The sequence below is a fragment of the Genypterus blacodes genome, unplaced genomic scaffold (assembly GCF_046128005.1).
Source record: "Genypterus blacodes isolate CSIRO-AG114 ecotype Tasmania unplaced genomic scaffold, CSIRO-AGI_Gbla_v1 ptg000044l_1, whole genome shotgun sequence".
NCBI classification, from domain to species: Eukaryota; Metazoa; Chordata; class Actinopteri; order Ophidiiformes; family Ophidiidae; genus Genypterus; species Genypterus blacodes.
This window is the reverse complement of record NW_027466857.1, coordinates 1,429,006-1,443,120: the sequence shown is the minus strand read 5'-3', so window position 1 is coordinate 1,443,120 and position 14,115 is coordinate 1,429,006. Positions and strand designations below refer to the sequence as shown.

At 40.3% G+C, this 14,115-nt stretch overlaps 1 protein-coding gene across 1 annotated transcript in view; it reads right to left on the bottom strand.

The window, feature by feature from the left end:
* Positions 1-4,864, bottom strand: part of htr4 (5-hydroxytryptamine receptor 4) — a 62,630-nt gene extending 57,766 nt beyond the window's left edge. The window contains exons 1-2 of the mRNA XM_076149250.1: positions 4,633-4,864; positions 1,229-1,388 (exon numbers count right to left, since the gene is read on the bottom strand). Of these exons, the coding sequence (XP_076005365.1) occupies positions 1,229-1,388; positions 4,633-4,864 (392 nt within the window). The remainder of the gene's footprint in view (positions 1-1,228; positions 1,389-4,632) is intronic.
* Positions 4,865-14,115: the final 9,251 nt, after the last annotated feature.

Here is a 14,115-nt window from a genome sequence, read left to right as displayed (position 1 = left end):
ACCGCAGACACAAACACTGCTCTGTTGGCTGTGATGTAAAATAGTTTAAAAACCATTAACATACCAAGAAGTTGAAATAATGTGTTTGTGTTTGTTATTTTTATGTTTATGTTTTCTTTTCTGTCTTCTACTTGCATTGACTTCAACTATTTCTGGTAAAACTTTCACCAATGACTAGATATAACTAGATATGATAAGAAAGAGTGAAATAATGGAAAAGCAAGTGCCTCGATAGCTAATGTGACAATGTGAAAGGTCACTCTTAAACACAAAATATTGGACAAAAGTACAATATCATAGATGATAAAATCAAAATGTGTAATTTTTTCAATTTTCAAAACATCACAAAGCATGACAGCTCACGACTTTGGAAAAGATATACTCAATATTAATGAGATCCATCCATTAATGAGTGATTGCTTAGAAGAAAGTGTCCTGTCGCCACTATAAACAGCGAGCATAATGTATGGCACTGCATGTGACTGTGCGTGTTTGTGTGAAACCCTTAACACGACATTGGGGAAAAAAACGCTTTGGTTGGTAACAGTACCTATGTCTGTGTGGAGATTATGGATGAATAGTGTGGCAGCTGGTGAGTCAGTGACTGCTGCTGTCAGCTCCATTTAGAGCTCTGTGCGTGTGTTTGAGTGTGTGTGTGATTGTGACAGAGGTGGCAGAGGCTGGTGGAGGTAGAACCAAATCACATGTTGCTAGTATTCAAGTCGTCAAATCACAAGTTGAGTCACCGAGTTTTAGTTTTGAGTCCTAAACCACTGTAGATTTACACAATTATACTTGATTGGCATGATGGAGACTTCAACAGAGAGAGAGCAAGGATACAGGAGGGAAGGAAAGACGCAAAGTGGAGGAGGTGAAGGGAGAAGTAAAACAAATCAACAAATCGTGGTGACACAAGTTCCCTCAAGACTGCTGTCCTCAGTTTGACTTGCCAACTCAGCTCCCTGTCCCCACTGCTTTATATACAGAATCTCACCTGCTCTTACTCTGGCATATACACCTAATAAATACTTACACCAACAACAAAAGTAGCAATATTAGTTTAGCTCTGCTGTAATGAAAAACACAACCAAGAAAGGAAAGAAGCAGATAACTGGAAGTTAAAAAGGAAAGAGAGAATAAAGGAGGAGAGGTGAGAATAATTAAAGAAGTAAAAGTAAAGTACAGATGTGTTAAAGGAATAAATTCAAGAGAGAAAGCAGCATGTTACCTGAGTTGTCTGTCCTTGCAGACGGCTACCATAACCAGTAGATTTCCTAGGACGCTCATCAGCATGACCAGAGACAGGAAGCAGATCAGAGCCATCCGCTTTGGCATGCTGTTGCTATGGAAACGCCAAAAAGACACAAGAACAACACACCAGTCAAGATCTGCAGAGGGAGACCACAAATGAGGCTTCCAAGATGTTTTCTGAAAATGTTTTATCTATTTATTTCAGAAGAGGAGTTCAATCTATGTTTATGTAAAAATGTATTTCAGAGTTGTTCTTATTTCAATAAAGAAATGTTTGTTTACTTTTTCCTGCTCACTTTGAAGAGTAAATAACTAAATTACACTGCAATATCACCAAAATACAGAAAATACATCATCATCAACCATCATCTGTAGTTAACAGTGCTGAGGATCAGAATTACTTCAAGCTGAAACAGCTTTATATCAGTATCTATACTAGAGGTGGGTAAAAAATAAATAAATGATATCTATTCATAATATTAAAAAGAGATTTTGTAGTTATAGTATTTTTTATAATGGAATCTTTCTACCTTCAATGATCTGGCAGGGATGTTTAACAAACAAGGCTGCCCTGACACCAACAAATGTTTTTGGCTTTCAAAAACTAAAACACGCAAACAAGGATTGCATACCTCCACTGATGTCCACAAGACCACTGATTTAACTTTTTGCCAGAAAGCTTCAGGTGTCTTATTTTAAAGGAAATAACCAGCAACATTCTAGCCCTCCTGGCCAAAATATGCCGTTTAAATATGTTTTTTAATCATCAAATGGTCTGAAAATAATGGGGGTTGTTTGATACTAGGCTCTTCATGATTAGAATAATTTTGTAGATTGAAGTAACTTGATTTAATTATGGGTGTTTTATTGAATTTAATAATATAATAATGTGTGTGGTCAAGCAATGGGTATGACAACAACAAGAGGTGTTGAGGCATTTCACATTTTAGTTTGAGACAGACAGGCAGCACAAGATGAGGCAGAGGCGCTTTACTGCACGGGAGGCTTGTGAGCTCATTTTTAACCATGTTGTTGAAAAGAATGACCAGGAGGGCAATGCTGAACATAAAGAGGAGGAAGAATCAACTGATGCCGAGGACTCAGGGTCAGAAAAGAGGAAAATAATGATGAGGTGATAGATCCAACCTACAGACCACATGCTACTTCTTCCTCTGAAGAAGCCTCTCACACTGTCATGGTATTATTGTTTGAGATTACATTACATTACGATCATTTGGCAGACGCTTTTATCCAAAGCGACTTACATTACATTACCACCCTTCGCAGAGGGGGGAGCAATTGAGAACCGGCGACCCTCTGGTTACCAAGCGGAAGCACTACCCACTGAGCCAATGCCTCCCTTAGAGATAGTGTATAAGGCACTTTTTCTTTTGCGAGTGAACGTTAGGGAGTCCAGCCAGCCTCCTTATGTTAACTTTGCCTTTGAGTTGGGAGACAGGCGTGTTCTTGCTAAGAGATACCAGTTATGTATTGTTGTACAGTTATGTTGTGAGGAGTTTAGAGAAGTTCAGGTGGGAGCAGGTGGGTGTGTAGCTGAGATGTAATTCAGCAAAACTGCATTTTCTTACCATTTGATTTGTTACATTGGGGTTCTATGTATTGATGTCATAGTGGCGCATCAGTGAAAAGCTAGAAGCGGTCACATTATATGTATGGAGTGTCCTGGTCAGAGTTTCAGGGACCTCGCATTGGAAAGCCATGTTTTGTTATATCTCTCTCCTGAACTAAAAAAATATGTTTAAATGTGGCTTGAATTGGGAGGAGTGGCAGCCATTTTCAACTCTGCAAAATGATCAACCCTAGACCTAAATTAAATTACAACTCATTCGAAAGCCTTGTCTTTTTTCTTTCAAACCCATCCTGGAAAACATCATGGGCTATTGTATTTGCTATTGTCTATCTTCCTACTTGCCCGCACAACACTTTTTTGTCTGATTTCTCAGGGTTTTTATCAAACTTAGTCCTGTGTACAGATAAAATATTTATAGTAGGTAACAATTGGCTTCTCTCAGAATGTTAATAAACCCACTCAATGGTATAAACGCATCCTCAGCCTTTTTCTGGCTTCTGGCATTGAAATAGATCAGTTAATAATTATTCAACATAACCCTTTTACCGGATCATTAGTTTTTAAATCCTATTACTACTACACACAAGTTTTTCTTGTCACTTATTTTTTCATGCCAAGTAAGCAACATACTTTTAATTTGGTAGTAACTTGAAGCTTATTCAGTTGCTAGACTATTTACTTAGTAATAAACATTAATTTATTTTGTAATGTTTGTCTGTGTACATTTTCTCAAAGCAGAGTACAAAGGCTCAATGACACTCTGATCAGATGCTGCTTCCCAACAACATAAACAAGGAAAGAATGTAACAGGAGAAAGAGACAAGGTCATGACATACTCTTGTGGTGAATGGCTCAATAGAGAGTGTAGTGGCAAAACAATAGAGTCATTTCAGTTAAAAGCTCTCGAATAAAAAATAATTGGTTCAGCAAATTGCTGAAGCTGTTTACTCAGCTGGAAAATGGGATGAAGAACTGATTCATCAGAGTAACTAATATTTTTAATGTGCAAATGCCAGAGAAAATATTTCTTTTTTATTGGGTTGCAAGTGTGTCACCTTAAACATTGTTCAGTTAAACCACAAATCAAATCAATGCACAAGGAATTATACACTGCATGTAGCCATGGCAACCGCGTTCCTCTTAACTCCCACTGATGGGCCTAAAATGAGCATTTGCAAAGTTTATTTTTCCTCGCCTGTGGTAGGTGGGTACGCAAATGCCCAGACATTGCACAAGCAAAAACTCTGCCACACTTCTCATCACGCTGTTCTCCGTGCCGTCTTTTATCTATTCTTATCCATATTATTCATTTCTACATAAACCAAAGGTGTGTCTCATCAAATGACTAAATTAAAAAATATCATTTTGAGAACAATTTATTGTTATTTCAATCTTAAATTGCTTCCATCTCAGCTTCACAGTATAATGAAAATATAGCCTATTCAATAACAATGGATTGATTACATCAAATGATTCCAATGATTGGATGATTCAAATTCCAATGTCCATCTCATCCAGATTTTTATCATGAATCCAACAGATTATTATTATATATTATATAATATATATTTTATGACTCTGTGACCAATTAAAGGGTTAAGAACACTTTAATTTCAGGTGCCAGTCATTTGATCAATGACAACAGAACATTTCTTTCCACAGATGTTGTGGAGGACTGTTGTTTGTGGCAGTGGCGCCTGCAGAAATTTTTCCTGGGGGAAGCCAGATGGGGCCACTGAAAATCTTGGGGTCGCCAGTGTGCCGACACCAGCGAATGTGCCCGGGTGTACTATGTGCCCAACAGCGCCAAGTTTGCGGCGGCTTGTGCGGCGGCTTGTGCGGCGGCTTGTGCGGCGGCTTGTGCGGCGGCAACGGCGGCAACGGCGGCAACGGCGGGTGCGCTGGCGACCACTGGGGGGGCCAGCGATTTTGCAGGGGACCCCTCTTAGCCCCCCCTGGTGGCGCCACTGGTTTGTGGTTCAAACAGGGGCGGCAAGTGAGTTTGATTAAGGCTGCTGTCATTCTCTGTTTCATTCTCAGTGCTCCTCTATGATTGCAATGCTTGACTAGAAACAAAGACAGCTTCTCCATTATTCCCCAGCTGGAAGTGAAGAGGCTGTGGATGTCATGTGGACCCTGCTCGACATGACAGCTTAATTCTGCAATTTCTGCATTCTGCCTTTATGCTGTCACAATTGTTAAAATGCATCCAAATGCTGCTTTTTTCCCCAGCTGTCACTCATCTTTTCACACACTGCTCTGTACCTGTAGAAGACGGAGACCATCTTATCATTCTGTCTTGTATTAAGTTGCAGGAAAAATGAAAACAGCTCTCGGACGGGACCCTAACCCTAACCCGGCTCCAATCATTCACCTAAAAGAGCTAAAAGAGATGATATGGGAACTACAGGGAGTTCTTCGAGCCGGTGCGCTCGCCAACGACACATGACGCCCTGCTAGCAGCCGGAAAGTCCCGTGGAAAGTTGCCGTGGCCTTTGGTGAAGTGGCGCTCTACAGACGCGTTCGCACCACAAATGAGACACGCACACACTTGCCATTCACATTCGTAGTTTGTTGGCTTTTATCGGGGCTGTTTTCGGGGCATTGTCAAATCCGGCGTGCTTGCGTGCGAATAGTCACGTAACCAAACATGACTGCAGCGACGTTGTTGGACTGACAGCTGATTAGCTTATAATCGTTTTGTGGAAAAGGAGGCGGGATGTTTGAATCGAAATAGAAATTTAAACAGCTTTACCAAGTGATGATGTGTTGTTAAATGTACATATTCTTTGAACCTTTCGGTGAGCGACTCGGAAACGCTTGGCAACCCCTATCCTAAATCCTAAATAGAACTGATATTTAACTTTGATTGGGGCATATTATTCAGATTTGCATACCATTAGTTCAAGGGGTCCAAGCACAAAGTGCAGGAACCCTATTGTTTTTACTTGAATTTGTAAATTTGTATTTTTTTGCAAATCATTACTCAATTGATTATTGAAGAATTAGCATTTGTTTGATATATGATTCGTCCAAATTAATATTTGAGTATTCTTTATACCAAACTTTAAAATTTGCATTACTTTCAAGTTTTCAAGAGCGTGCCTATGGTCTCTCAACCCACCACCTTTGCAGTGAAATGAGTTTGCCAGGCACTTGAACATAGCAGAGTATAATGGTGACAGCAGTGCATCCACAGATCCATGCAGCGACGTAATTCTTTTTCATCAACCAACTGGATTCATCTTTATAACTGGCCTGGAAATAATTTGTAGTCACATACGTTTGTAAATATTAAAATACTTACACTGAAGGAAGTGTGTTTCTAATACACAAACACACAATGAGAGCGAGAGAGAGAGAGAGCGAGAGAGAGAGAGAGAGAGAGAGAGAGAGAGAGAGAGAGAGAGAGAGAGAGAGAGAGAGAGAGAGAGAGAGAGAGTTTAATTTGGGTTTTCGACGGAATGCAAAGTTGGTCAACAGCCTTTTTTCAGACAGTGAAGGCCTTGGGTATTGCATTTATCAAAATAATAAATAGCACTGATTACAATCATAGAGAATTGTGTCTCAGTGTGGTGTCATAGTTGCCCACACCACTAAAAATAACGCCACCAACCATATCAGTCATCAGTCATTTTGAGTTACAATGGAAAGTATTTATATATATATTTATATATTTTCCTGTTCACCTGAAATTTCATTCCCTTTAAAGCTGGGAGTTTTTTTTGACCACATTCAATATTGATTGCTTACTCTCTCCAAGAAGGAAACATAGGAACCTGTTTTTTTTTAGAAATGATCGATTTCATTTTGTGCTGTTTAACCTTTAAGGACACATATGCTGTAACATTCATTGTGACACACACAGGCCCACACAGTACTGCAAACATCCTAACCAGCCCCAGGATCAATAAATGAAACATCATTTATACAGACATTCCAGATCTGAAATTACACACATGTTACTCATTTTTAGATGTCTAAATTTGTCAATCAAGGTTTGACATGGTGTTTAAGTCATGGGGACAGTGCCCACCTGTAATTGGTTGCAAGGGAAGCCAGCTGCCTTTGATTTGGCCTCTCTAAGTGAGCTGAGCCAGCGTGTGTTTATACATTCACCGAAGATTATTTTCTTTGCTGGGACAGGAGCTCTTTTAGCAGATGACTGTGGCTGCTGCTGAGGTCTCTGTTGGGTCGAACTGGAGTTTTGCTCCAATTACTCACTGTTGTCTTTACCTCACCTTGCAAAGTGGGGTTTCACAGCATAGGACCGAAGAAAGAAGCAGCGTGGGGGTGTAAAATACAATCTGGTTTCAAAGTGTAAGTGTAAAAAGGTTTGAGAATGTTTTAGTGTTTAAGTTCTCACAATTGCAACTGAAACCTGGTTGATGCTGCGTCCGTGGCTCAGAGCAGGGGCAACCTATGGCTCGCACTGCGAACGTCACCACATACGTTACCAACACACACCTCGATACGCGCTTCGCAAAAAACTTCCTGGATTACTCGACACACGCTTCGAAGACTCGACACGAAAGGACACATCACTAGCTAGCAGACAGTTCTGAGCTGATATTGTTGAAAACGCATGCGGGCCCTGGAACCCCCTGTTTGAAAGGGAACAGTAATGAATGAACACATACTGGAATAACTTTACTAGCTGATACTTTAACGTAGGTTTCTGCAGCGATCGTTTGAGTTTCTGCAGCGCCGAATTGTGTGCATTCGGCGAGCCCTGCTGGCCCAGAAAGGCATCGTTGTTAGCGAGTACTGAAGGTCTCGACGGCAAGATTTAACCAACCAACTCACAGACTGACAGGAAGAAAAGGTATACAGACGCAGTTTAGATCCACAAATTCCTATATTTGCCACTAGATGACAGTGGTGTGAAGTATGTTTTGAGGGAGAGGCCTGACTCATGTGTCGCACTGTTTCCAATGCGACACATTCCGATGCATGGGATGAGTCTACTGTTGAAAACAGAGGGTTGGAGACAATTAACCTGCTTCTTTTAAAACGCTGGTGTTTGACATCGGCATTGCAGAGCAAATGCAACAATTCCGACAAAGTATTTAAAACAATATGTATGGTAAAACTGTCACCTGCATTATGAACTGTACTTTCACCACAATCCCTAACTGTGGTGGACACATTACCAAGTTGTAGTGATAACAGTGCTTTCCACATTCTTGTTAAATATATTCATAACAATAGGGAAAATTTCGAGATAATGTTCTATGTCAGCAGGAATATGATGAAAACACTACGACATTAAAAAGTGAAATTCAAAACTTTTGGTTCTACACATATATCATCTCTCTAGGAAAAACATGCTGCATTTTGGAATGACCGGCTTCCTCCCAATAGGGCAGCACTCAGATTACCGTAATTACCCCAATACGCTGCAGGCATGCTATCGCCAGAATAATTTGGAGCTTCCCTCACACATATGTTGAAATACATCACAACCCTGTGTGAGTTACTTTATTGAAGCATTGCCTCCTTAAGTTTCCACTGTACACGTCACTTTTATCAAACTTCAAAACTCATCATTCACTGTCTATAGCTCAGCAATCCCCCCTTTGAAACCCTGACAGCTCAGTATGGCGCCACACCTCACCAAATACAGACTAATATATTTTGAATGCTCTTTCTGCAAATATAAAGCTATAAATAGACCAAATGTTGGAGAATAGTTTCAGATGCACCATGTCTAAATATAGAGAACACATAATGTCTGTGCCAATCCACACAAAACAAATAAGAAATAAGTTAACGAGGAATATTGCCGAATTACAGTAATCTTAATAATATCTTGAATGCATGCACATACATAAACATAGCCTCATTTGTATATCAATTGAAATCCATTCACTCTCTTCAAGCCTCTCACTCACTGTCTCTCTCTTGCAAACACAGGCACACACACAAACACATGCACACCTCAATTGCAGCCACAATCATGTTCCCTTTCTCTATCTGTCTCACCCTGCCTTTCTTCTCAAACACATCTAAAAACACATTGAGATGGTGTGTAAGTGCAAGTAAAAAAAAGAAAGCTGCGATGTTAATTAAATTATTTAAATTCTCAAACAAATACTGTATCAATTATGTTTTAACTGATCAATTTAAATATAATCTCATTCCAAATTTGAAGTTCCATATGAGGATTAATCCTCAATGACCATCTGAGATGAAACAAGTCTGTTCAGGACGTAAAGGTGCTTTTATATGTAAACTCTATGTTTTGCCACTTGACATCATTCAAAACAAACTCAGCCGACTATATTCCATTATAAATGAGGTACAATAATAAAACATTTAATTTGTCCTGTTTAATAGGGTCCAGGCTCTTATGCACTCGTCACCTCCATTCTATCCCTCCATCAGTCCATTACTGATTTCACAGCGAGTGAATCACAGAGCTGGATTCAGGCTGCAGTTTCAGAATCGGAGACGAGCAGCAACCGCCTTCTGCCTTCCTTGAGTCACTGACTAATTTCCTCTGTAATTCAAACTCAAATTACAGAACCGCTTTAGGCATTGACAGCCACTTGTGTCGCAATGCGAGTCATTTGTGGCTAATTCTCCCCTTAACAGTTCCCTAGAGGCACAGGGCGTAATTCTGGCAGCTTCACACACACACAACGAATTCGGAAAAAGTGAAACAACAACCCACTCTTGACAGAGATCAGTTCAGCCCAGTTTCCGTGGTAGAACTATCTATTTCCTCTCCAATTATCAATCATTAATCTACATCATTTCAATCCCCTGATGCAATCAGGGAAATCTGAAAATGGTTTGCACCTGGGTTAAAAATCTGACTAAGCTTTGTATTAAGACAGCATTAACCTGTGTGTGTCTTATCCTCATCTTCACATCCATCTATTGGACAAAGACTTGCTTCAGCAGGAGGCAACATTACAGAATTAACTCCCACCTCTGAAAGAGATGATTGGCGTCTCTTTCAATGGAAATTATATGTTCAGTCATCATGAGGATGTTTTTCTGCAAGCTGGATAGGTGGGCAAACACACTTCTCCTCTATTCAATATTAGTCACATTACAAAAATATTAAGGTTTTAATCCTGTGAAGTGTAAAGTCATATTTGCAATTATACTTCTCTCTGAATTTGACTTTCATTTGCCGCCTACAAAGCTGCACTGTAATGAAAAATCTTTTATTAGGCAGCAGAGTTTTAGGCTTGTGGCATTTCTGCCAAGGCTTTGAAGCCTGTAAACCATTTAGTTGGTTTGTTTGCTGTTTTAACAACATAACTCACCATTGAGTCACCTCTTAATGGCCTTAAACAGCCGCCATGTTTTGGGGGGTACAAGAGATCATTTAGGAGTTTCAGCTCATTTACTTCAGTAGATGTATGACTGTTTGTGTTTACTGCTCTTCATGCTTTATTGTACTTCTGTATAATCCCACTGGACGTTCCCATTGCACATCCAATGGAGAGGGAATCTCCATTGGCATTGGAATTTGCTTTAATGGAGGCATACAACCACATATTAACCCTAAGTTTCACTTCCGAAGACGCATCAGGTAAACTTGGATAAATATTTATGAGTTCTACAGGTTTATTTACTTGGTTGCATTCTCACTGCAAACAAACCAGTCTGTGGAGCAATTGCAAGCATGTCCAGACCATCCTCTGGTAATCCTCTCTGACCAGAATCATATCCATATCTGCACAACACAAACCATTTGATTCCAAAGACTCCAAACCTTATAATCATATATCATGTGTCATGTCCAATGTGCGTTTTGTGCCTGATTTCTCCTGGGTGTTTCTAAACATTCAACAATGTAACTAGTCTTGGCCGAGCAGTACTCAAATAATTTGGGTGTTGGGAGGCAAGCGTCGTGTCCACCAGGCTAAAGTCCTGCTTAAGCCTAACTGGCAGGCTGTTTTAGGGTGAGTTTTCTTCCCTGCACAGGGACCATATTCCCTGACCATATTGCTGGTCTCCACAAGGATTACACAAGGAGCACCAGTGCTTCGAAAGAAAAGTGAGTCAATGTCTCAGATGGTCACACAAAAATCAAAGACCTGTTTCAGTCTGTTAAATTTCACCTGTATGAAACATGGGTGCTTTAAACTATATTGGCCTCACACATTGGTGATAAATCAATTTGTTAGATAAGCACAACCAGTGAAATTTATTGCAGTTTGCAATTTATTTAAAGACCCCTAACCCCCTCTGTATACACAAAACACATACAGTTAGGGGTCAAAGCAAATTATTATAATTTCTTTCCCCTTAATGCCTTAAATTATGCCTTAAAACTGATTCTGTGGGCAAAAAAGTGAGTAGTAAATGTGTAGGTTTTTTTTGTACTATTTGTTTTTCTTGAAGCAAACATTTTAGATGACAGTGCACATACAGTTATAGGACATTTTGGAGATTATTTTTATACTGAAAGAGGGGGAAAGGAGAGAGACATAGAGAGAAAGAAAGAAGGTTGTAGTATTATTATAATTGTTGTTGTTTAACTTTTTTCGTAGACAGGCTTGAATGTTACATACATACATGTTAGCATCGAGCTAGAAGACTTTTTCCCAATAATTTCCAGGTCAAAGGACTATTTAGCCCATCCAGATTGTGTCTTGTTTACAAACTTATATAATAATATTTGCAGGACTACCAAGAATAATGTTACGTGTGGCCATGCTGTGTGTGTGTGTGTGTGTGTGTGTTGGCTGTCTCCTCTCCACCCCGCCCTGTCATCAGGCGATGACCCTAACTTGTGCATGTAAAAGGAGGCAGTAGTTGGGGGGCTCTCTCTCTCTTACTACAGGTGCGTGGCTGGAGGTGGGAGGCAGCACTGGATGCAGGTTCCTGGTTCTCCTTGGAATGTTTAGAGTGCCAGGGCTTTGTTGTCTTAACTGGGTCTGGAGCTCACAGTAGTCCTATTTTTTGTGGTTTTGGTTCTGTGTAGGTAAGTTCTTTGATTGGGTAGTTAGTGGAGGTGAACTTATGATCCGACGGTGCGTGCTGGCTGGTCTGGGGTTCCTTCTTTCCTTCTGTTCAGTTTTGCCTGAAACTCCAGCCCTTTTTCTTTGCAGTTTACGTGTGGACCAATAAATAAAGCATTGTGCAATGTTAAAAAGCTGTGTCGGAGTCTTTCATGTATGCCGCAGTCCTTTCAAGCCTGTCGGTAGACAGGGGCCCTAACAAATGTTGAATAGCTTTTTAATACAAACAGCTCACCTGTACACTCTTGTTATGGATGAAGGACCCCTGGTAAGTGACACCTGGTAGTCATAAGTGGCCACAGAAATGCCTCATAGCAAATAATATAATTCTGTTCTTTTAACTGAATTACACCTCAAATGGTGCAAATGTAAAATTTAGGACTGCGGTAGCCTTAAGAGGCTCAAATCCTCCATCAAATGGAATTTGGTTACTCATTCCACCACCTAACAACTACAAAGGAAAAGTGTCTCCTAAATCAGAGTATTTAGTGTTGTCTGTCTTCTCATCCCATCCTGATTTGCCCTGTGAATTTCCAGGTTCAACACTCCACCTTCTGCTCCGTCTGTGCCCAGCTGCATCGTCTCCCCAGCCTCCAGCTGGTCATCTGTGTCCATTTTCCTGACCGCAGCTCCATCTCCTGCCACCCAGAGTGCTTTGCCCTTAATATGGCGCCCCTTGGGTTCCGTTCTGCGTCGTCTCCCCGGAGACCTTCCTTTTTCTTTTTCGTTTGTGTTGTGTATTAAATTGCTGGATTTCTACTCAACTAAATCGTAACAAAGTATATTTCTGCTTGTCCCTCCTGAGTGACTGTTAGCATCTAGGTGTAATTTGGGTCTTTGGGAGGTTGCTGTCTGCTGGAATGTGAAGTGTGTCGAGCCTACTGTCGAAAGCACTTTAGAACTGGGATGAGTCCAATATTGAGGATATACTGTCTATATGGTAAAAACGATTCATAGAGTTATAAACATTTGTGTGAGAGGGTCGCTGTTTTTTAGTAAGACAAAAAGAGACAACCAATAAGCAATGGAGAAACAGAAAGGGACAGAAGTAACTACAGAAGCTAAGCCATGAAAGCCAGACAGCCACAATCTGAGTGAGACAGACAGGGTTTCACAACTTACAGTGAAATAATGATGTAAAGGGACAGCAGAGGAGGAACAGTTTATCCAGATCTCACCTGGGTGTGAGTGACCCACACTAATCAATCATTCTGTCATTGCTGCACTCTGACAGGCTTACAAGATGAATCACTGGCACACTATTGAAAATGCAGTTTCTTCCCAATCACCTGCGTTGTATTTATTTACACAGGAGCTTCACTGCCTCAATCACTGCCTGTTCACTTATATTAGACCTTGTTAGTCATTTTACATGTGTGAATGTTGCTGACAAGCTGTGGGAATTCTACCAAATAGATCTGGTGGGATAATTAAATCGAATACCTTTAGTAAGTTACACAGGACTCTTTAGAGAAGTGACTACTCTACTCTACTCTCAACATGTCGCAGCTGAGAACATCCACAGTGATCACTGTGAGAGCCTGTACACAACTACGCAAGCCAAACAACTCAACTGCTCATATTTCACCTTTGGAAACTGCCAGGAGAACAACCACACTCACTAGAAAGCTATGGAGGAGGATTTAAGAGGCATTGTAAAGGCGTCAGGTTTACAGACACACAACAAAGAAAAGATCTTCAGTGTTTTCCTATCACTACAGGTGTCCTTACAGCTTAAATTATCGATGGATTCAAACTGCAGCATTCAGGATTATGGTTGAAGAGCAGAGTTTTCCTGCTCATGCTGTCATTACTGTAAGAGTCTCTGGACATTAGCTAACATGCACAGTGAGCGTTGCTAGTTTGCTGTGCTATAATTTTGTGTTTTGTGTTAATTTTAAGTTATTTTCACTCATTTGAAATACCTTTCTCCCTTTGTAATAAAATATGAGTTACACTATGTACTGTAAATGAAAAGATGTGTGTGTGTGTGTACTACATGTGTCAAGTCTCAGGTAATGAAAACCTTATACCAGCAGTAAGGTTACAGAGGGAATAATACCCACTCAAAAACAAGTAGAACATGAGCATTCCACTGACTTTTATAGACTAAACAGACTTTGAGTTTAACTTTTTTGCCTAACAAAGTATGCAGCCTATGTTGTCACATATCCACACATTCAAACTCACTCGCCATAACAGTAATCAGTGCCATCCCAAGCTGTGTCCTTCAAAGGACCTGAAGTAAGCAGGAATCCTTGACAAAATGGTAAATACCAGTGATAGGTC